The sequence below is a fragment of the Tamandua tetradactyla genome, chromosome 3 (genome assembly GCF_023851605.1).
Source record: "Tamandua tetradactyla isolate mTamTet1 chromosome 3, mTamTet1.pri, whole genome shotgun sequence".
Classification (NCBI taxonomy): Eukaryota; Metazoa; Chordata; class Mammalia; order Pilosa; family Myrmecophagidae; genus Tamandua; species Tamandua tetradactyla.
In genome coordinates, this window is record NC_135329.1 from 146090687 (window position 1) to 146113122 (window position 22436).

Below are 22436 nucleotides of genomic sequence, written 5' to 3' on the forward strand. Positions count from 1 at the left end.
GCTAGGTCTTAATAATAAATTAACAAAATGCCTAATTCAACATTGTTAAAACCAGTGAGTAGATGCTTGGAGCCGTTCTGGTTTTTACATCTTTCAAAAGGTCAATTCACCGTCTCAATAACACAATAGACTTATCTTTTAAAGTGTTTTCTTCTTTATAAGGATTGAAAAATAACATTTTACCATTTAAATTTAGAGTGAACTTTAGTAATTAAAATGTTCATTATTTATGAATGGTAACCTACTAAAATAAATAAATTCTAATCTTCCTCTTGTGGCCAAAATCACAAAACTCTCCTCCTCTTTTCTGACCATTTAAAATAGTTTTCTAGATCTAAAAGACCCATGAAATTATTTATTACTGTTTTCTACATCAGTTTTAATTTGCTACAGTAATGTTATATGTTAACCTTAAAAACTAAAACTTTTTCTTTTGCTGAAGGAGCAAGTTCGGCAAATAGAGCTTGGACATAAAACGTTACCAAACAAAACAAAACAAAAAGCCAACACAAATTAAAAGGACACAGCAGTTAAAAAAAATTTTTTTTAACTATTTACATCTGCTTGCAGTGTTATAAATGATGAAAAACCTAGTGTTCATATCCTTCATAATAAAAATTTATTCTGCGCTTTAATACAAAGGCTATGTTGCATAAACAGAGATTTAAGGCTGTAGCAGAGTAGCTGAATGAAAGGAAAGTGGCAATCTTTTTGGCTCCAGTAGATGCCATTCCCTATCACATAATGTTTCCCACTCATAAATACATGACAAATACTTCCTTAATCATTTTTTACGAGCAGAGATGCACAGGGGGTAGTCAATGGCTAGCTTGAGGGAAAATAGGAACAGCAGGCGGCAGAAACTGTACAGAAAATGGCTATGTGGTAAATTCTCTTCTGGAACATCACTCAGTTACCCAGTCTTTGATCTTTCAGCTACAATTACACTAACTTCCACAAGCTCTGGATGCCCTTCTCCCCCCTACTCAAAACACACAAATAACAACTCCAAACCAAATCATTAGTAATACATAAAACCCACTAAAATTTGTTTTATAAAATGGGATCATTCATATCTCTATATTTTTATAAATTAAAATTTGCTATTTAGACAAGAGCTTACTTTCAATTGGCTATAACCATATCATCATCACAACTGGTCTCACAAAAACATGGGGTGCCTGGCGACAGCTAAATCACAGACTGGCGTCTCCCAAGCAGTCTGTCTACCATTAGGGTCTGGGAAATGGTATTTACTATTCAATTAGAGCCAAGGAATTCTACCTGTAATCATCCAAATACAGGTGTGAGAAGCCCCTTTGGGCAAGGAAACTGACTCATCCCTTTTCATGTAAACTTTGATGTCTGTATTGTTTCACTGAGTCTCAGGAAACCTAACCATTCATACTATAATGAGAAAGATTTATTAACTTAGGTCAAGTGATAAATTTAAAAATTTCTTCCCAAAGGTAACAATTTTTAACACATTAATCATCACATTTATAAGAATCTGAAACAAGCCAGAACTGATTTTTCTCAAAGTTAATTACCTGCTAGAAGACACTGACCAGTCTGGACTAAATATATACTTTCTAGAACACTACCAATAAAGAAGTTAAATTCAGCTTCCTATCAGGAACACAAAAATGTCTTATAGTAATATCAACAGGGCAGTTTTAGTTGCAGTAATTTCACAGAATTTATTCTAATGATTTATTGGAGTTAACCATCTGACATTAATTATTGTTTTGGCTTCCAGTCTACGAATGTTTATTTTTCAGTTTAAAGCCTTCTCACTCTTTGATATCATATGGAAATGAGAATTTTTAATGGAAAATTGAAACCATGTGCATCTAAGGACTTAATGAAGTACAGGGAGAAACCGACAATATATTTTAGGAGGATTCTGATATTTTGCTTTGGATAGTTTTGATTTGTTTGAGTGACTTCATAGTATAAAATACTGAGGGTCTAGTGAAGCAAGTCCAAAGTGAGTACTATGCCAAATTGCATATGCCCAAATGTACAGGAATATATATATACGATCTTCTGAAGTTGTTAAGGAAAGAAAGCAAACCTTGCACATTTTGGTTATATGTTAAAAATCACAATCAATATATGCACACACAATTTTGTCATTTGTACATTTTTAAAGTATGTGAAGATACCTGGCCTTTCTTTCTCTTTCTTTTTCTCCCTCCACCTTAATTTAAAGTATTGAATCTGAATTTTAAAACTTATGCCCAGGTAAAACTCTGAGCATTTAAAGTCACACGTAACATCAACACAACTAGAAATTCCTAGCTTAAAAAGTTTTATTGTTCCAATTAGGCTCTCATTTTATAAAGGATATAATCAATAATATCTAATAAACTTAAATTGAAAAGTAAATATTCAAAATTCAATATACCATATTGCTTAATTTAAATGTCTTTTTTAGTTCTCTTGGTACGAATCAATTAGGAGACAGCTCTGAATATAAATACCAGGCATACCTTTTTCGTCCATTTCGTCCTAGACACAGCAGTAAGTACATATGCTTGTGTATGTAGATATAATGTGCATGGGTACAGCTGAGGTAGAAAAACTTACCATTTATTTTTCTTTCTGATGTAGTCTTTCTCGGAAAGATTAACCAAGTAGACCATTGGTTTTGAAGTCAGAAATAAGTGTTTATTTAACACTTCAATCTAAAGTAGAAGACAGAGCAAGAATTCTTTTTAAAAAATTGAGTAAGATGAATAATTTGAAAGTAAACTTATTAAAAAGTAAGCATTTCCATTTCAAAGATCTTGATTCCAAAAGATTAATTGTCACTAAATACTGGGAGTGGGGGAAAAGACAATCAAGTCAGGAAATAAGCAATCACTGAGAGAAATAATATTTAACTAGATATAATGATTAATTGTAAAAAAAAAAAAAAGGACAACTCTAAGCTGTTTTCTAAAAAAATCTAAGCAAAGACAATAACAGAAGACACAATATTTTTAACTTACCTCTTTGTCATTCCAGTCATGAAAGAAGCGAACAGGTTTCTTTTGATCTATAACCCAGGATTTGACTTTGCACATTATGTCCTAAACATGATTGAGAAAGAAGATGGTGACTACTAGGCATTTAGATACTAAATATTAAAATCAAATTTTCAAATCTTTAATAAGAGGAACTAAGCTACTGATAATTATTTTCAATATTTCTTTAAAAATGCCAATGAAACATTGTGGCATTAACATTTTAATATGCAAAATGGGGAATACTAGCAAAATTAATTATGATCTTAAAATTTTCAAGGCCATTAAGTTACACTAAAAATTAAATATAGGAGTTAAAAATATTTTAACATTACTTAGAGATGTCCCATGCATGATAAAACATGCTACTAGGAAAAGGGAGACGGGTGTGGATAGGAGAAAATTGGGGAGAGAATGAATAACAAATTTTTACTTAAAAGAAAAAATAAAACAGACGAAATTGAGCCTATTATTGATGATCAACCCCTCAAAATATTAAACCAAGTGACCAAAATCCTTTTTATTCTGAATAAATTTTTTGCCAACACCTTCTCCCTGCCCACTCCCCCCACCCCCCCAACCTGCCAAAGCCTCCATTACACAATGGCAAGAGCCCTGCACTGGTGACCTCCAACCAGCTGCATTCACTTTCAGAACATCTCTCTCTGCTGGAAATCTAAAGGCCTTTTAGTTAGCAAGCTAGTGTGCATTCAGAAGGAGTAACTGCAGGAAGAGCCCAATGTGCTTTGTTTCTCTGGCCTTTCTTCACAGAAAGATTAATCATCTGTGAAATGGAAACGGCAAACAGCAAGTGACACAAACTGAACCCTTCAAGCCTTTCCTCATCAGTTTTGTGGTTCTGAATCTAAAAACTGCGTGTGGCAAGGTTCTCCTTACAGGCAGGTGTTAATAAAAGGCTCTCTAGGTCTGAAAGGTCAAACTTAGCTCTTCCAGAAGAAGTGCATTTGAGAATCATCTGTTGTTTTTTTTTTTAAAGGTAATTTATAGATGTTCTAAATATGCATTTCTCAAAATTTATTGTAATACACAATTGTTAGTAATAGATTTCTTGAATTTTCATTGATAGATTTTACTTTACCATAAATCAGTTAATCTTCTATGAACATTTGCTTGTATAAATTACCTCAATATTTAGTATACTTTCCTTCCAAATCTTGCTGTTACCACAGAAAAAAATAAGGAAAAAGCCCTATATCCTTAGATCCTGATTTGAAACTCTCCAGGAAAAAGACTTCCCACAGATTTTAACAAGGAAGGGGCAAGCCGAAAACTTTTAATGAAATCTAACATGTTCTGCTTAAGAATAATCACTTTTACTCTTCTATAACTGAATTTCACTCATAATGTTTAAAAGTGGCTAATGTAACACCATTTCTACAAGGAGAAGATCAAAGTGCTATATTACAAATGCATTATGATTAAAAAAGCCCTGTGCAGCCTTGCTATTAACTGTTCTTTAAACCCTAAAAGGCTTCCCATAGATCTCACTTGGCACTGCATATACAACCTTTGACAAGTAATGTAGACCATTTTTATTCATTGCCTAAAATTGTAGGCAATTATGTGCGTCACACTGGCCACCTGCAAATTCTGAATGCCTGCTCCAGTTGTCAGTGCAAAAAACTAATGTCGGAGGGGATTAATCTAGGGGGAGAGAGTCCTCTTTAATGGCTCCAGCAGGTGAAATGGCCCAGCTGGTTACTCTGATGAGTGGCCAGAACAGCTTATGTAGAGACACGCAACAAGATTACACAAAAAAAGGAGAAAACAGTGGTACCATCTTATATTTGGTTCCATTAGTTTTTTCAATTAAAAAGAAGAGAAGGAGAAAGACAAAAGCAAAGCCAAACCCAAAATAAGGGAATTAAATTTCAATCATATAAAAAGTGTAAAATACTTTTATAACAATTAACATTTTTACAAAACCAGAGGGCCTCAATAAATGCTGATCATTTGTGAAGGAATTTTAGTATTTCTCTTTCATTTTAAAGTAACTAAACCATAGCTTCAGACATAGTAATCTTATCACAGAAGCTTTTTGCATTACAGTTTTTTTCTCACATCAACATATTATATCACAAATTCGGGACACTCAAATTTTAGTCAAAGAGAATTCATTCTTAATTATAGTTCCCAAAGAGTATATTCCTTAAAGTTACATTCACATAATTTACCAATTACAATTAAGTTTTTGAATAGTTGGCAATATTTAAAATATTTTATACCTAATGCTCCCATAATTATCCCCACAAAAGATTTAACAGCCAAGAAGGGACACCTTACATTTACTACAAGATGTCTATTTTAATTGAGACAAACCAAAATAGATCACTCACAGATAATATTATCTTAAGTAAATGATCATTATATGGTACAGCTGCAAGTAAACAAAGTAAAAATTAATTTGAATTTTAGCAAAAAATTAAAAAATCATGTTATACTCTTTATTCTGAAAAACTTCTAAATGGATGAAAAAAACATTGACTTATTTGCATATAATACTTTGCAGGTTGATCACTTTTTTTTCTTATGTTCCCATGTATGTACCTCTTTAAAACACATCAATAATGATGGTTAGAACAATACAAAATTTCAGGTAACTGAGTCTGGTTAATTTGTTATATGCACTTTTAACAAATTAGAATATAATGAAAACATACATACACTTTAATCCTTGATGCACACAGAGTTACCTTAGGATTTCATATTTCTTTAATAACATTATTACACAAAAAACAGATGTAATAACTTTAAATTCCTCATTTTCCAAAATAAATCTCTATGCATGATGGAAACAACATAAACTCTTGGCCATCTGATCTTTTTGGTTAGACTGCAATGATATGAGTGTACTGATTCGAAGGAGAGCAGCTTATTGTTAAACGTGGAAATAAATTCTAGATCTACAACTTATGAGACTGTGGCTTATTACCTTCACTGATAAAATGCAGATGATAATATCTACCTCCTAAAGATTGTTGTGAAGATCAGAAGAGATAATGCATATAGAGGACTTAGCATAATTCAAGTTCTCAGTAAATGAGTTATTGCTATTGTTCAAGAATTAAATAACAGCGATCTAACAAAATGGCAGTATATTCTCTTGGGTGCCCCTTTACCACTTTAAAGCACATATCCTCTCCAATCTAAATAACTATACATTAGTTCTTTTCTTCAAAAATTTTAAGAAACTATAAACAGTGATTTTCCTAGTGCAACCTCTAGTCAGGTTCCTTGTTTCAACATTCTACAAGAAGTAGGCTTTTTTTTTTTGTATGCTGTGTGGCAGGGTTACATTTCATTCTTTTTCCATGTGAGTATCTTGTTATTGCAGCACAATTTGTTGAATTTTGTTTGTTTGTTTTTGTTGACTTCTTTGTTTGTTTGGGAAGTGCACAGGCTGGGAATCGAACCTGGGTCTCTGACATAGCAGGCAAGTATTCTACCACTGAATTACTCTCATACCCCCGTAACTACTCTTTTAATTGTAAAGATACTCCATCCCCAATTATCTTCCTACCTCTCTCTTCTGCTTTGACTTTTCTTTCTAATGGTCTCAACATTTAATTTTAGAAATGCTCTTTCCTTGATCTCTTTTATTATTGTGTTAATAGAGGTTGTCATGTATTTAGACTTAGGGAAGTTGTGCTACTGGACTAAATTTCCCACAGCTAGTATGTAGCAGAGCTGAGATTTGATTCCAGGTCTACTGGTGACTCAAGAGTTAATATTCTGTCTGATTACCTTGGCTTGCTTGTCTTTACTGACTTTTTAACTGTTCCTTGCTTAGCCTACACATGCCCAAAGTTGTCGTACAAAGTCCCTATTTCCATTCTAAAGTCATCAGGGAAATTCAATATTCTTACTTTTATTAACTGGGTATAATATCTGATTGTCAATCCATATATCACAAATATAATATTTTTCTCTGCACACAATAACACGATAGCCCATGCAACATAAATGTCCCTTCCTAGACTATCTAGTATACTTCTCTATTTTGGTATTCTTCAGTTCCCACAGCAGAAGCTATTAACCTGTGCTCCAAAGATGGATTTTAGGGGTTCCTTAACATCCTGAAAGGCTTATGTACCTTTGGGAGAAGACAGCACATACCTTCAAAATGCTTTTCAAAGGGATCTATGATCCCCAAATCCAGGAACCCTGGGCTCTACAGCCATTCAAATAAATGTTCCAGGTCTATGGACTCCTAGATCAGAGATCCGGAGACATTGGTCCAAAACTTGCTTCAGTCAGATCAATACTATACTGATAAATACTGTACTGATTTATCACTATACTGATCAATACTGTACTGATAAAACACTACCCATTATACTTTATATCTAACACAATTCCAGTTAACAGGGATGCTGGAGAACATATAGTGAATATGCCATAATTCTAAAATAACAGATTGCTTGAGAGTAAAACAATCTTCAGACAGAAAAATGTGTGACTTACTTTACTATATATTAAAATAAATCACAAAATTACAGTAATTAGAACAATTTGATAACAGCATAAGAGTAGCACAGATTAGAAAAGTAACAAGCCATGAATTGGGGATTTACTAATAAATCTGGGTCACTCATACAACAGAACACGTTGTATCCACTAAAACAAACCATACCTGAATGTACACTGAAATGGGAAACCATCCAAAATATACTGCTAAATGAACTAGAACAATGGAATAAGGTTAAAAAAATGGATTCTGGTGTCAATCAGATTTGGGTTCAAGTTCTACTCTGCAACTTAATAGCTGTATAATTTGGGGGGAAGTTACTTAACCTCTCTGTTTCGTTTCTTCACCTGTAAAATGGAGATGTACTCTTTTTTTCTACAAAAATTATAACTTCCAAGCCTGATACTTTCCTCTAGGTAGACCAGCCACCCTAACACTGATGCTAGTATTTATCTAGGTGAACTGACCTATGCTGGTTGAGTGACTTGAACACAAGACAGTCAACAATTCACTGAGACCAAAAGAATGAGAGGCAAGACCGCCAGCTTAAAATAGTCCGCTAGTACAAGTCCACTAATACGGCTTCTTCCTCCAACTCCCCAAGCCCAGAATACTCTCTTTCAATACCCCCAATCCTGGAAAAAACAATCTGGGCTCTCTTTCATGAAATAGACCTCCACTGTATATTTGAAATTGATATTTAGTTTCTGCCTGAACCAGAATATTAAAGATTTGTCACTCTACTAAATGAATGCTGCTTTTTGGGGAAACCAGGATACTGACTCCCGACTACAATCTTTTGTACACACTTCAGTGTCTGAAACTCTCAGAAAAGAATAGATTGTAAAGGAGAGAACTAAGACAACTGGCAGCAATGCTTTGGCATGGTCAGGTGTGTATAGGGGATAACCCCCAGGAATTAAGACAATAAACTCTAGCAATAACTAGTGTAAAATGCAGGTTGGCATCTGTGGGTATTCAGTTATATGGTTCACTGAAACAGAGTGTGAGGATACCTTGAGAACATAGCAATGATCCTGGTTTCTGTCTGTTATTAGGCGGCAATCAGAATGGACATCAATCTATTCTTGAGGGATATAGGTCTAAGCAGAGGATTTGACCAAGCCTAAAGAGAAGGCACTGTGCCTATACTTCCTGAAAATAAGTTAGAATGGATTTTACTGTGCCCAAGGGAGGACAAAGAGGGTGAGAAAAAAGCCAATAAATCTGATTTTAATCAAAGGGGTAATGAATATGTAGAGTCATAATGAAAGAACATCTCTCTGAAAATCACCTATGGCAAAAAACCTCAATGTACCACTTGGCATGCTTGGTAGAGCATCTATAAAACAGCAGTATAAGGCCATAAGGAGAGAAGAGAGTAAGGTTAAAAATAAATGGATACAATGTCAAAAGTTGATGAAGTCAGAAAGATTTTCAAGGAAACAGAAACTAAAGGAGGAAAACAAAAATCCAAACTGGAGAACAACTCACATGGCAGAAGATAATCAGTGGTCTAGAGGTCAAATTTGAGAAAGGGTTATGTTGAAGAATAACATACACACAAGATAGCATACATAAGTGTACAGCTCAATGGATTATTCACAGAACGAACACACAATTGTAATTACCAAACAGATCAATATTAGAATATTATCAGCAGTGTATTTATATCACTGCACTTCTTTCTAAAAATAATCACTATCCTGGGTTCTTTGGACCACAAATTAGCCTGTTATTGAAATTTACAGAAATAGATATCTTAGTTGGCTTATCCATAAGCATATTTAAATAAAATATCTAAGTAATCAATGTAAAGGCTGTTTATACAATGTTTCCTAAACCAATTTAAAATTAAAGGAAGGGGAAAATCTATAGATACAGATAGCAGAGGTGATTAGATACTAAATATTAAACACTATCTTAAATACCACTTAATTAACTATCAAAACTGCCAACACCATTTCTTGAAGATAGCATCTCTTTCTCAGTTGTTCTGTAGTGCTACCTTACCACAAATCAATTATGTACATCTGTGTTGGTATAATTATTCTGTTCTATCGACCAAAAGAGTATCCATGGTATCTACTCTTGATTGTTTGAAACATTGCAGCTTTATAATAAGTCTTTATATATGGTTCATGTATTGTATTAGTTTGTAGGCTGCCAGAATGCAATATAGCAGAAACCAAACAGCTTTTAAAAAGGGAATTTATTAAATTACAAGTTTACAGTTCTAAGGCCTTATTAATTCAAATTAAGGCATCCAGAAAAAGATACCCTAACTCCAGAGAAAGGGCTAATGAAATTCAGGGTTTCTTTCTCAACTGGGAGGTCACATGGCAACATCTGCTAGTTTTCTCTCCTCATTTCATAAGGCTTTCCTGGGGGCATTTTCCTTCTGCTTCCCAAAGGTCCCTGACTGTGTGGACTCTATTGGCTTGCTAGCTTTTTCCAAAATGGTTCCTTCTTAAAGGAAGGTGCCAGTAAGCAACTCTACCTTAAATGAGTGGAGACACTTCTCCATGGAAACCAACTAATCAAAAGTTACTATCCACAACTGGGTGGGTCACATTTCCATGGGCACAATAAAAAAGATCCCACCCAGAAAAATACTGAATGAGGATTAAAGAGAATGGCTTTTCTGGAGTTACATGACAGTTTGAAACCAGCACAATGTGTATCAAGTCCTCCAAATTTGTTCTTCTATGAGATTATCTTGCCTATTATTGGTTCTTTGTGTTTCTATGTAAAATTTAAAATTGATTTATCAATTTCTAAAAGAAAAAAATGACCTGGTGGGATACTGACTAGGAACACACTAAATCTGTAGTCAACTTTGGAAAGGACTGACATCTTTACAATTCAAGTCTTCCAATGCATGGTACAATTTTCCATTTATTTAAGTATTCTTAAATTTCCCTTAGTAATGTTTTATAATACTCTGGGTAGAAATTCTAGTAGAACACTCACTAGATTTATACCTAGTCATTTCTTTTAAAGCTTTTGCAAATACCACTTTTAAAAAATATTTCATTTTAAGTTCTGGAATAAAACATATAAATCATTTTTTCGATTGACCTTGTGTCAATTTTTCGATTGACTCTATTAATTTCACTTACAAATTTTAATAGTTTATCATAGATTTCATATTTTCTATATATACAAACATGTTGTCTGCAAATAATGACACTTTTATTTCTTCCTTTCGAATCATTATGTCATTTATTTTTCTTGCCTTATTGCATTGGCTAAGAATTCTAGCAGAAGAATAGTAAACAGGGATAGTAAACATACTTCCTTTATTCCTGATATGAGGGGGGAAGTTCTCAGTAATTCATGATAAAGTATGGTTGCTTATAGAGGTCTTTTGGTAGCTATTCTTTCTCAGATTAAGGAGATTCTCCCTATTCCTATTTTGCTAAGAGGTTTTTTCTCACCCTTCATCGTGAATGATTGAATATCATCGAATTTTTTTTCCAATATATAGAGATAATTATATGATTTTTCTTCTTTATTCTATTAATGTGGTAGGTTACACTGCTTAATTCTTGAATGTCAAATCTACATTCCTATGTTTAGTGACAATATATTATGATCATTTATACTGTATTTTGTTTAACACTTTGATTAGGATTATGAGTTTGTATTTATAAAAGGGATTTGATTGCAGATTTTCTTTTTTTTATATTATAAGGTTTTCGTATTGCAACTATGCTGACCTCATAAAATCAGTTGGGAAAATTTGTCTCTATTTCTATCTCTGGAATAGTGTATGAGAGACTGCTTTTATTTCTCCTTTAAATGTAAAATGAAGTCATGTGGGCCAGGAGTTTTCTTTATAGTAAGCTTTGTTTTTGTTTTTTAAATATTTTTATTGACAAGATACCATACACACATTCTTAACATACAGACATTCCATACATGGTGTACAATCAGTGGTTCACAATTTCATCACATAGTTGTATACTCATCACAATGATAATTTTTTAGAACATTTGCCTCTCTCCAGAAAAAGAAATAAAAAGAAAAATGAAAAAACTCATACATACCATATCCCTTACCCCTCCCTCTCATTGACCACTAGTATTTCCATCTAGCCAATATATTTTATCCTTTGTTCCCACATTATTTATTTTTTATCCATATTTTTTACTCATCTGTCCATACCCTACATAAAGGGAACATCAGACACAAAGTTTTCCCAATCACACAGTCATATTGTAAATGTTATATCTTCATGCAATCATCTTCAAGAAACAAGGCTACTGGAGCACAGTTCTACAGTTTCAGGTACTTCCTTCTAGGCATTCAAATAAACCGTAAACTGAAAAGGGATATCTATATAATGCATAAGAATAATTTCCAGGATATCCTCTCAACTTTGTTTGAAATTCCTCAGCCAATGACACTTTATTTTTTCTCATTTCTCTCTTTCTCCTTTTGGTCAAGAAAGTTTTCTCAATCCCTTGATGCTGGGTCCCAGCTCAACCTAGGATTTCTGTTCCACGTTGCCTGGGAGATTCACAATCCTGGAGTCATATCCCACATAAGTGGGGAAGGCACTGGGTTCCCTTGCTGTGTCGGCTTAGAGAGAGAGGCCACATCTGAGCAACAAAAGAGGTTCTCTGGGGGGGGGGGTGACTCTTAGGCCTAATTTTAGGTAGGCTTAGTCTATTCTTTGTAGGAATAAGTTTCATAGGGGTGAACTCCAAGATTGAGGGCTCAGTCTATTGATCTGGTTATTCCCACTGCTTGCGAGAGTATCAGAAATTCTCCAAATGAGGAAGTTGAATCTTTCCCCCTTTCTCCCCATTCCTCTAAGGAGACCCTGCAAATACTTCTTTATTCACTGTCCTAATCACTCAATTCAATTTATCAGGGTATTTATTGGGGTATGTCCAGGGTATAACAGTAACCTGGACAAACCAACAAAATCTCAGGCCCTATTCAAGATTCCCTCTACTTATGGTGGTCAACTAAACTGACCATATATAGTTCTAGTTTGCTAGCAGCCAGAATGCATTATGCCAGAAATGGAAGGGCTTTTATAAAAGGGGAATTTAATAAGTTTCTAGTTCTAAGGCTGAGAAAATGTCCCAATTAAAGCAAGTCTATAGAAACGTCCAATCTAAGGCATCCAGGGAAAGATACCTTGATTTAAGAAGTTCAGGGTTTCTCTCTCAAGTGGAAAGGCACATGGAGAACATGGTTAGGGTTTCTCTCTCGGCTAGAAGGCACGTGGTGCACACGACATCATCTGCTAGCTTCCTCTCCAGCTCCCCAGGTGGTGTTTTCCTTCTTCATATTCAAAAGTCACTGGCTGATGGACTCTGCTTTGTGGTGCTGTGGCATTCTGCTCTCTCAGAATCTCACGGCTTTTTCTCTTGTCACTGTCTAGCTTTTTCCAAAGTGCTTCTTCTTTTAAAGGATTCCAGTAAAACCAATCAAGACCCACATGGAATGGGTGGAGACACTTTTTTCCACCCAATCAGGTTTAATACCCACACTAATTGAGTCACATCTCCATGGAGATAAGTTAATTAAAGTTTCCAACATACAGTACTGAATAGGGATTAGAAGAAACAGCTGCCTTTACAAAATGGGATTAGGATTAAAACATGGCTTTTCTAGGGCACATACATCCTTTCAAACTGGCACATCATACAAGTTAAATTAGGGAATGTACTATCCAAAATATAAATTTTGCACCAAATAAACATTGCTTCCTTTAGTGTCACCCAGAAGTTGAAGTTTTAAGATATGGATGATATCATCCTTTACCCAGTCTTCTGATATACCTTAGTCTTATCCAGATCAGCTTCATTCATATCTCTACTCAATGTCTGATCACTTTTTCAACTTTTGAAACCGTTCCTGTATGGGAACATTCCTGTATGGAGTACTGCTGACTTTCATAACTTCAGAACTCTGACTCCGAGTCTCAGGTGTCACATAAATACCCGAAGTTTCTGGGAAAGACCATGTTATATACAAACAGCTCAGTATCTCAGAATTTAGAGTTAACAATTACACCTCCTGAATATATGTGACTGGTGTAAGACCTTGCAATCTAGGACCATTTACAATAAGCCCCAACCTGATAATCCATGCTCTCAACTTTAGCTTACCAAGTTTTTATATTATAATTAGTCCATACAATTGAGGCACGATAATATTTGTCTTTTTATTCCTCACATTTCATCCAACATACAATTCTTAAGGTTCATTCATCTAATTGCAAGCCTCACAAATTCATTCCTTCATGTGGTTCAGAAGTTCTTAAGTTCTTTGTATGTATACACCACAGTTTCCCCTTCCATTCCTCAGTCATTATACCCTTAGGTTACCTCCATTCACTGTGGATCACAATCACTGCTGGCCAGAAACACCAATGTGCAAATGTCCATTAGTATCCTCACATTCAGTTCCTTCAGGTATACATTGAACAATTTCAGGATCATACAGCCATCCTACCCCTAGCCTCCTGTGTAACCACACACTGCTCTCCAAGGGCTTGCAACTCTCATCTCCCTACCAAGAGTAAATAGGTACATATCTTTCTCTGCATTTTCTCTAGCACTTGTTCCCCTCTCTGACCATTTTTAAATTGTTTTATTCACACATCATACGATCCATCCTAAGTGTATTGACATGCCTTCGCCACCACACTCTATCTGAAGACACTTCCTTTTCTTCCACAAAGAATCCACACCCCTTTTTCAATGTCCCCTCCTGCTGACATTTAGTTTTGGCATAGTGCTTTTGTTACATTCAATGGAAGCATATCATAATATTACTGTTGACTACAGACTCTAGATTACATTGATTGCACTTTTCCCATATACCATCTATTTTCAACACCCTGCAATACTGACATTCCTTTGTTCTTCTTCCTGCAAAAGCATTTTTTAATTTGTACATTTAATTACCACCATTGTACACCTAAGCATTCCTAAATTATACCATCTCAGTCTTTATTCTTTATCTTACCTTCTGATTTCATATGTGCCCCTAGCCCTTCTCCCTCAACCATATTCACATTCAGCTTCATTCAGTGTATACAGTAAAGTTTTAAGCTCATTTCTTCAATAAATACAGAACTACTCAGATGTTTTACTTCATTTTGTTAGGTTTTTAAAGTGGTCTCTTAAGAAATGTGTTTATTTCACATATTTTTTTTAAAAAATCCACTGCAATAAGATGTTCACAATATTCTCTTATTTACTTATCAAAGTCTGTAGGATCTTTACCATGCCTGTTGCTGATGTCATGCTTCTCTTTTCTCTTCAACAGTCTTGCTAAGAATTTATCAATGAATCAATCTTTCCAAAGAACAAACTTTTGGCCTTGTTGCTCCTCTTTATAACATAGTTCTTTTCTATTCTGTTGCCAACTTTATTATTTCCTCCCATCTACTTTTTCTGTTTTTTTTTCCTTTTAATTTATTTTTTTATTAGAGAAGTTGTAAATTTACAGAAAAATCATGCAGAAAATCCTAAGATCCCATATATACATACCCCTTACCCCTTATACACAGTTTCCCATTTAACTGTCACTTTGCATTAGTGTAGTATCCTTGTTACAATTGATGAAACAATTTTATTATAATTATACTATTAGCTATAGTCCATAGTTGACATTAGGATTCATTATTTGTGTTGTATAGTTCCATGGTTTTTAAATTTTTCATTTAATTTTATTCTAGCAACATATATACTACCTAAAAATTCCTCTTTTAACCACATTCAAATATGTAATCCAGAATAGTCTTCTGATCAGAACTGGTGGGCATGTAAAGTAGCCTCATGCAAAAAGAAACTTACCCAAATGTAAACAAATGAGGCAATTAGATGGTTGCTCTCAGGATTATGAAGTAAGAAATACTGAGAGCATAGAATTGAAAACTTAAGTTAAAAGGATGCATCGGAACAAAACAAAATAAAAGAAGCCTATAACGTTGTAGATAAGTTAATTTATAAGTAAGCAGAACTGATGAAGAAATCAGGAATAAAAACAATTTATATAACTAAAGATGTACAGACTCCTATTGAATTCCTCCATACTGTTCTATACTGATTTACAATTCAACTCCAAAAGGCCTGGTCATACCACAGTTCCCGCTTTTGGCTGTCTTTGGGTGTCTATTTCCCTTAGTGCTTTGTATTTTTAAAAATTATTTATTTTTTATTGATATATATTATATATTCACATACCACGTAATCATCCAAAGTGTACAATCAATGGTTCACAATATCATCATATAGCTGTGCATTTATCATCACAATAGATTTTTCCTTTTTTGTGAAAAATAACACATATACAAAAAAGCAATAAATTTCAATGCACACACAACACAATAATTAGTTGTAGAATAGATTTCAGAGTTTGGAGTGGGTTACAATTTAACAACTTAAGGTTTTTACTTCTAGGTGCTCTCAGATACTGGAAACTAAAAGAAATGTCAATATAATGATTCAGCAATCATATTCATTTGCTAAACCCTACCTTCTCTGTATAACTCCACCATCACCTTTGATCTTTCTCCCACTCTTTAGGGGTATTTGGGCTATGGCCATCCTAACTTTTTCATGTTGGAAGGGGCTGCTGATAATACAGGATGGGGGATGGAACTAGTTGATGAAATGTAGTGGCTGGCTAGAACAACTGCATTTCAGGACTTATCTAGTCCAGGGACCCATCTGAAGGTTGTAAGTTTCTGGAAAGTCACCTTAGGGCATGGAACCTTTGTAGAATCTTATATAACATCCTAGGTGTTCTTTAGGATCGGCAGGAATGGTTTTGGTTGGGATTTGACAAGTTATGATAGGTAGCTATGTTTAACTGAAGCTTGCGTAAGAATAAATTCCAGAGTAGCCTTTCAACTCTATTTGAACTCTCTTTGCCACTGATACCTTATTTGTTCCACTTCTTTATCCCCTTTTGGTCAGGATGGCATTGTTGGTCCCATGGTGCCAGGGCCAGGCTCATCCCTGGGAGTCATCTCCCATGCTGCCAGGGAGACTTTCACTTCTGGATGTCATGTCCCATATATGGAAGAGGGCAACGATTCCACTTACAGAGTTGGGCTCAAAGAGAGAGAGAGAGGCCACATCTGAGTAACAAAAGAGGCTCTGGAAGTAACTCTTAGGCATACCTATATGTAGGCTAGGCTTCTCTGCTACACACATAAGTTTCACAAGTGCAAGTCTCAAGATCAAGGATTTTGCCTTGTATTTTAAAAACATAATTCAATTTCTTTAAAAAGGCTAAGTTGAATCTGTTCCTTAAACCTAAAAAAAAACAAAAAACAAAAAACAAAAAAACACCATAACATTCTGAGATTAATGGCTAAGAATAGTTCCAGTTTAGCAATTCTTATCTGTTATCGCAGTTTGGAACTATATTTACCCCAGAAAATCACGTTCTTAAAATCAATGTGGACCCGTTGTAAGTAGGATCTTTTTTTCGGTTAGTAGGATCTTTTGATGAGCCTACTTCAGTTAATGTATGACCCACCTCATTCATTCATTTAATTCTCTTACTGGAATCCTTTATAAACAAGATGAATACAGAGAAAAAGAAAAAACCATGGAAGCCAGAAGCTGAAAGCAAGGAAACCCAGAAGAAAAGGGAGATGTCAGCAGATGTCACCATGTACTCTACCATGTGGCAGAGGAGCCAAGGATTGCCAGCAGCCAGTGTTCGGGAAGAAACTAACATTTTGATGTGCCCTGATTTGGACTTTTTTTCTCAGTCTCAAAATCACAGGCTAATAAAATCCCATTGTTAAAAGCCAACCCATTTTATGGTATCTGCTTTCATCAGCCTAGGAAACTAAAACACCCATTTGTTCATAAGATGTCAAAATCTTATTCTAAAGCCTCAACAGAAAAACAATTATTTGTTAAATAATGATTATAAACTGAAAAAGTAAAATATATACAATAAGGATAAGATTGTTTGTTGGTTTTAGGTGTTTTGGGAAGTGGTTCTCTAATATGAGTAGACTAAAAGCCATGAATTATTCTATTCCTAATGATCAAGATGGTACTGAGTCTATGGCATGAACTGGGAATAGAGATATGCAAAACATCACTACTGGATAGCGCTACTCAAATGCTTATAAGATGTAAGACACTGGGGGGCAGTGTATTTGACACCTTAACAAAGTTTTGTGGCACTAAAAAGTACAATGATATTGGCTGGTTACTCCAAATACAATACAATGGATATAGTTGTGAAAGAAAGGGATGCTATAGAAGCTTCAAATTCCCAGACCAAGTATTGCATGAGGACTTCAGAGTTTCTACATGTCCTGAAAGAAACTCATTTCTTGTAGCCACAGACCTAAGAATTCTGAAAAAACAGACGCATAGTATCATTGAGTTAGTGACTGAATTACAATGTAATTGAATTCTCAATCTTGCAGGGTGTGTATTGTTAAAAGTTTGAGGAATTTCAGGAATGGGATCCTGAAAAGTGGAATGGGGACATATAGGTTGATAATGATGATGATGTGACCATTGAAACTCTAGTATCTGTTGAGTCGTCTTTGACAGATAAGCCCTGTTATTGTCTGTCCTGAGGAAGCAGCACTCTACCTCCAGACAGGCCTGCAGAATCAGCCATCCTACCTCTACCTGAAAGAGATTAATCTTGCTTTACCTGCCTCTCCTGAGAAAACAGCCCTCACACCTCTATCTGAAGAAATTAACCCAGTTTCACCAGATGAACCGTAATGGAATGTCCTGAGGTTGGTGGCTTGCAAGACACGTCTAATTCTTTTCATGACCATACCCACAACCCCTCTTTTCTTCCAGATCTATAACAAGACTGAAGTCTCAACAGGGCCTAAAAAGAGAGGTATAAAGTGCATGGGGAGGTGCACTATTCTCCAAAAGAACTCCATGATTTTTCCAATTTATATAAACAGAAATCAGGGGAATATGTGTGGGATAATGGGGGAAAGAATATAAAGTTGGATCAGGCTGAATGAATGTCTTGATATGGGCCCACTAAGTAGAGATTCTGGATTCAGTGTTGTAGCTGGAGAGGTTAGAAAGGGCTCTAACCCAACGTTTGGGTGATTTGCTAAAGCATGGACCAAAAGATGGCACATGTTACTTAAAGTCAAAATGTAAGAACTGTCCGGTATAATGTAGATGAGGGAATCCAAAAGGTGAAAGAAATTAAGATGTTAGATTAGAAAGAATTTATCATGTAAGACCTGCTTTCTCACCCCAGGAACTCTGAAGAGTAAATTTGTGAGAGCAACTCTCTCATCCTTAAAGAGTTCCTTGGTTGCAATTTGCTATAGGTCAGACACTACTATGGAAACTGCTGACACTGACTTGGATCCTTAAATACAATGGAGATGACTGGATCTCAGGTTGCCAGGAGCCAAGTGGCAGCACTTAGTCACCAAAGACAAGGTGGCCATGGCTACCATAAAAGACAGCAGCGTCAAAGCAGAAATCAGGATACTCACAGACCTATGGAAAACACTTTTAGGTGAAACAGATGGGCAGTCTGCTAAATTCTTATTTGATATGTATAGGCAGAAGAGTTCTAGATCAAGTGATCGGGAATCACAAAGAGAGAGAGTCATGGCCTCTTAATTAATTCCCAGACTTCAGACAGTTTACAGACTCAAAAGTCCTTGAATGAAGGGAAGGCTGGGGTCCCCTTGGGGAAGGACCCTGTTACACTGCCAAAAATTCATACTGTTAATCTTCCTCCCAGCCTTCCCTAAATGGTCTTTTAACAGGGTGACTGCATTCAAGAAATGGAAATGATCAGATATTTTGGGGATTATTAGAGACTGGCTCAGTACTGACATTAATTCCAGGACACCCAAAAGATTACTGTGGCCCAGCAGTAAGACTAGTGGCTTATGTAGGTCAGGTGATCAATGCAGTTTTAGTTCAGGTCTGTCTCAACTTAGCTCAGGTCCCACTCAAGTGGGTCCCCAAACCTATTCTGTGGGTATTTCTTTTTGGTTCTGGAATGCATAATTGGAACAGACTTATTCAGTCACCAGCAGAATTCCACACTGGTTCCTTGACTTAAGAGTGAGGGCTATTACAGTAAGAAAGGCCAAGTAGAAGCCATTAGAACCACCTCTACCTAGTAAAATAGTAAATCAAAAACAATAGTGGATTCCTGGAGAGATTAGTGCCACCATGAAAGTGGTACACTTAAAGAATGCACTTGGGGGTGGTGATTGCCACCACATTCCAATTCAATTTTATTTGGTATGTGCAGAAAACAGATGGACTTTAGAGGATGGTAGTGGATTACTGTAAACATAATCAGGTGGTAATTCAATTGCAGCTGCTATTCTAGATGGAAATCATTGCTTGAGCAAATCAATATATCCCCTGACAACTGGTGTGCAACCATTGGTCTGCAAATATTTCTTTCTTAATATCTGTTAGTAAAGACTACCAGAAACAGTTTGCTTTCAGCTGGCAAGACCAGCAATAAACCTTCACTGTTTTACCTTAAGGGGATGTGAACTCTACAGTTCTATGTCATAATCTGTCTGCAGAGACCTTGATCATCTTTCCCTTCCACAAAACATCACACTAGTCCATTATACCAATAATGTTATATTGATTAGACCCAGAGAACAAGAAGTAAAGACTAGATTTATTAGTAAGACATTACAGTGTCAGAGAGTAGGAAATAAATCCAACAAATATTCTGGGGCCTTCCACCTCAGTGAAATTTCTAGGCATCCAACGGTGTAGGTACTGAAGTGTCCCTTATAAGGAAAAGGATAAGCTGTTCCATTTGGACCTTCCTACAACCAAAAATGAGACAAAGTACCTAGCTGACCTCTTTGTTCTTTGAAGGCAACATGTTCCTCAAATGGGTGTACTTCTCTATCCCATTTACTAAGTGATCTGAAAGACTGCTAGTTTTGAGTGGGGACTGGACTGAAGAGTCCCTATAACAGGTTCAAGCTGCCATGCAAAGTGATCTGCTATTAAGGCCATATAACCCAGAAGATCCAGCACTGCTTGAAGTTTCAGTGGCAAATAGAGATAGCTTTTGGCAGACCCCTAAAGTAGAATCACAGAGTAGACCCTTAGGATTTTAGAATTAACATCTGTCATTCTCTGCAGATTACGCTCTTTTTGAGAAACAGTTTTTGGCCTGCTACTGGACCTTAGTAGAAACCAAATGCTTTACCAAGGGCCACCAAGTTACTATGAGATCTGGATTGCCCATCATGAACTAGGTGTTGTGTGAGCCACCAAAGCCATAAACCTGAGCATGTACAGCTGCACTACATCACCAAATGGAAGTGGTATATACAAAAACAGTCTTCATCAGGCCCCAAAAGCACAAGAAAGTTACATGAGGAAGTGACCCAAATGCCCACAGCTCTCACTCCTACCACATTACCTTCTCTTTCCCAGTACACAGCTATGGCCTCTTGGGCATTTCCCTATGATCAGCTGACTGAGGAAGAGAAAACTCAGGCCAGGTTTATAGATGGTTCTGCACAATAAACAGGTACCACCTAAAAGTGACAGCTGTATAGTCTCTTTCTGGGACATTCAGAAAGTGGTGAAGGAAAATCCTCCCAGTGGGCAGAAATTGGGAACAGTGTACCTAGTTGTTCATTTCACTTGGAAGGAGAAATGGCCACGGACTTGGAAGAAACATAATGGAAAACTGGTATCAAATGTAGTCTGGGGAAAAAGGTATGTGGATAGATATTTCTGAATGGATGAAAAACATGAAGCCATTTGTGTTTCATGTGAATATTCATCAGAGGGTGACTTCAGCAGAAGAGGATTTTAATGATCAAGTTAAATGACCTGTTCCAAGGATACCAGTTGGCCTCTTTCCCTAACCATTCCTTTCATTGCCCAATGGTCTCATAAGCAAAGAGGCCAAGGTGGTAGGGATGGAGATTATGTATGAGTTCTGCAACATGGACTTCCACTCACTGAGGCCAACCTGTTACAGCAACTGCTGAGTGCCCAATCTGCCAGCAGCAGAGACCCACACTCAGTCCCCAAAATGGCACCATTCCCTGAGGTGATCAACTTGTTACCTGGTGGCAGCAGCAGAGACCAACACTCAGGCCCAGAAATGTAAGCACAGCCTGTTAGCTGTGGTAAGTTGATTACACTGGACCACTTCTGTCATGGAAGGGATAGCATTTTGTTTTTACTTACAAATTTGCATTCCCTGCATATATAATGCTTCTGTCAAAACCAGCATCCATGGACTTACAGAATATCCTATCTACCCTCATGGTATTGTATACAGCATTGCTTCTGATCAAGAAGGCCACGTCACAGAAAATGAAGTGCAGGAATGGGCTCATGCTCATGGAATTCACTGGTTTTATCATGCTCCCCATTGTCTTGAACCAACTGGATTGACAAAATGGTGGAATGGCTTTTTGAAGACTCAATTAGGACACCAACTAGATCATAACACCTTGCAGGGCTGGGTCAATATTTTCCATGAGACTGTAAATATTCTAAATCAGTGTCTGCTCTATAGTGCTGTTCCTCCCAGAGCCAGGATTTATGGGTCCAGGAATCAAGTGACAGAAATGAGAGTGGCCCCACTCACTGTTACCTCTAATGGTCCTCTAGAAAGATTTTTACTTCTTGTCCCATGACCTTAAGCTCTGCTGGTCAACAAATCTTAGTTCCAAAAGGAAGAGTGCTTCCACCAGGACACAACAATGATTCCACTGAAGTGGAAGTTAAGATTGCCACCCAGCTACTTTGGGCTCCTTAGTGTCTCTGAATCAACAGGCAATGAAGGGAATTACTGTACTGGTTGGGATGATTGATTCTGATTATCTAGGGGACATAGGACTACTACTTTCTGTAAAGAAGAGTTTGCCTGGAGTACAGGAGATTCCTTACGGTGTCTCTTGCACTATTATGCCCTGTGAT

At 36.1% G+C, this 22436-nt stretch overlaps 1 protein-coding gene across 4 annotated transcripts in view; it reads right to left on the bottom strand.

Moving 5' to 3' along the window:
• The window catches only part of OLA1 (Obg like ATPase 1), a 264781-nt gene that overhangs the window by 34217 nt on the left and 208128 nt on the right, over positions 1–22436 (bottom strand). For all 4 annotated transcript variants that reach the window (XM_077154180.1, XM_077154178.1, XM_077154179.1 and 1 more), the window contains 2 exons: positions 2997–3077; positions 2593–2690 (listed from right to left, as the gene is read on the bottom strand). In XM_077154180.1, coding sequence (XP_077010295.1) covers positions 2593–2690; positions 2997–3077 — 179 coding nt within the window. The remainder of the gene's footprint in view (positions 1–2592; positions 2691–2996; positions 3078–22436) is intronic.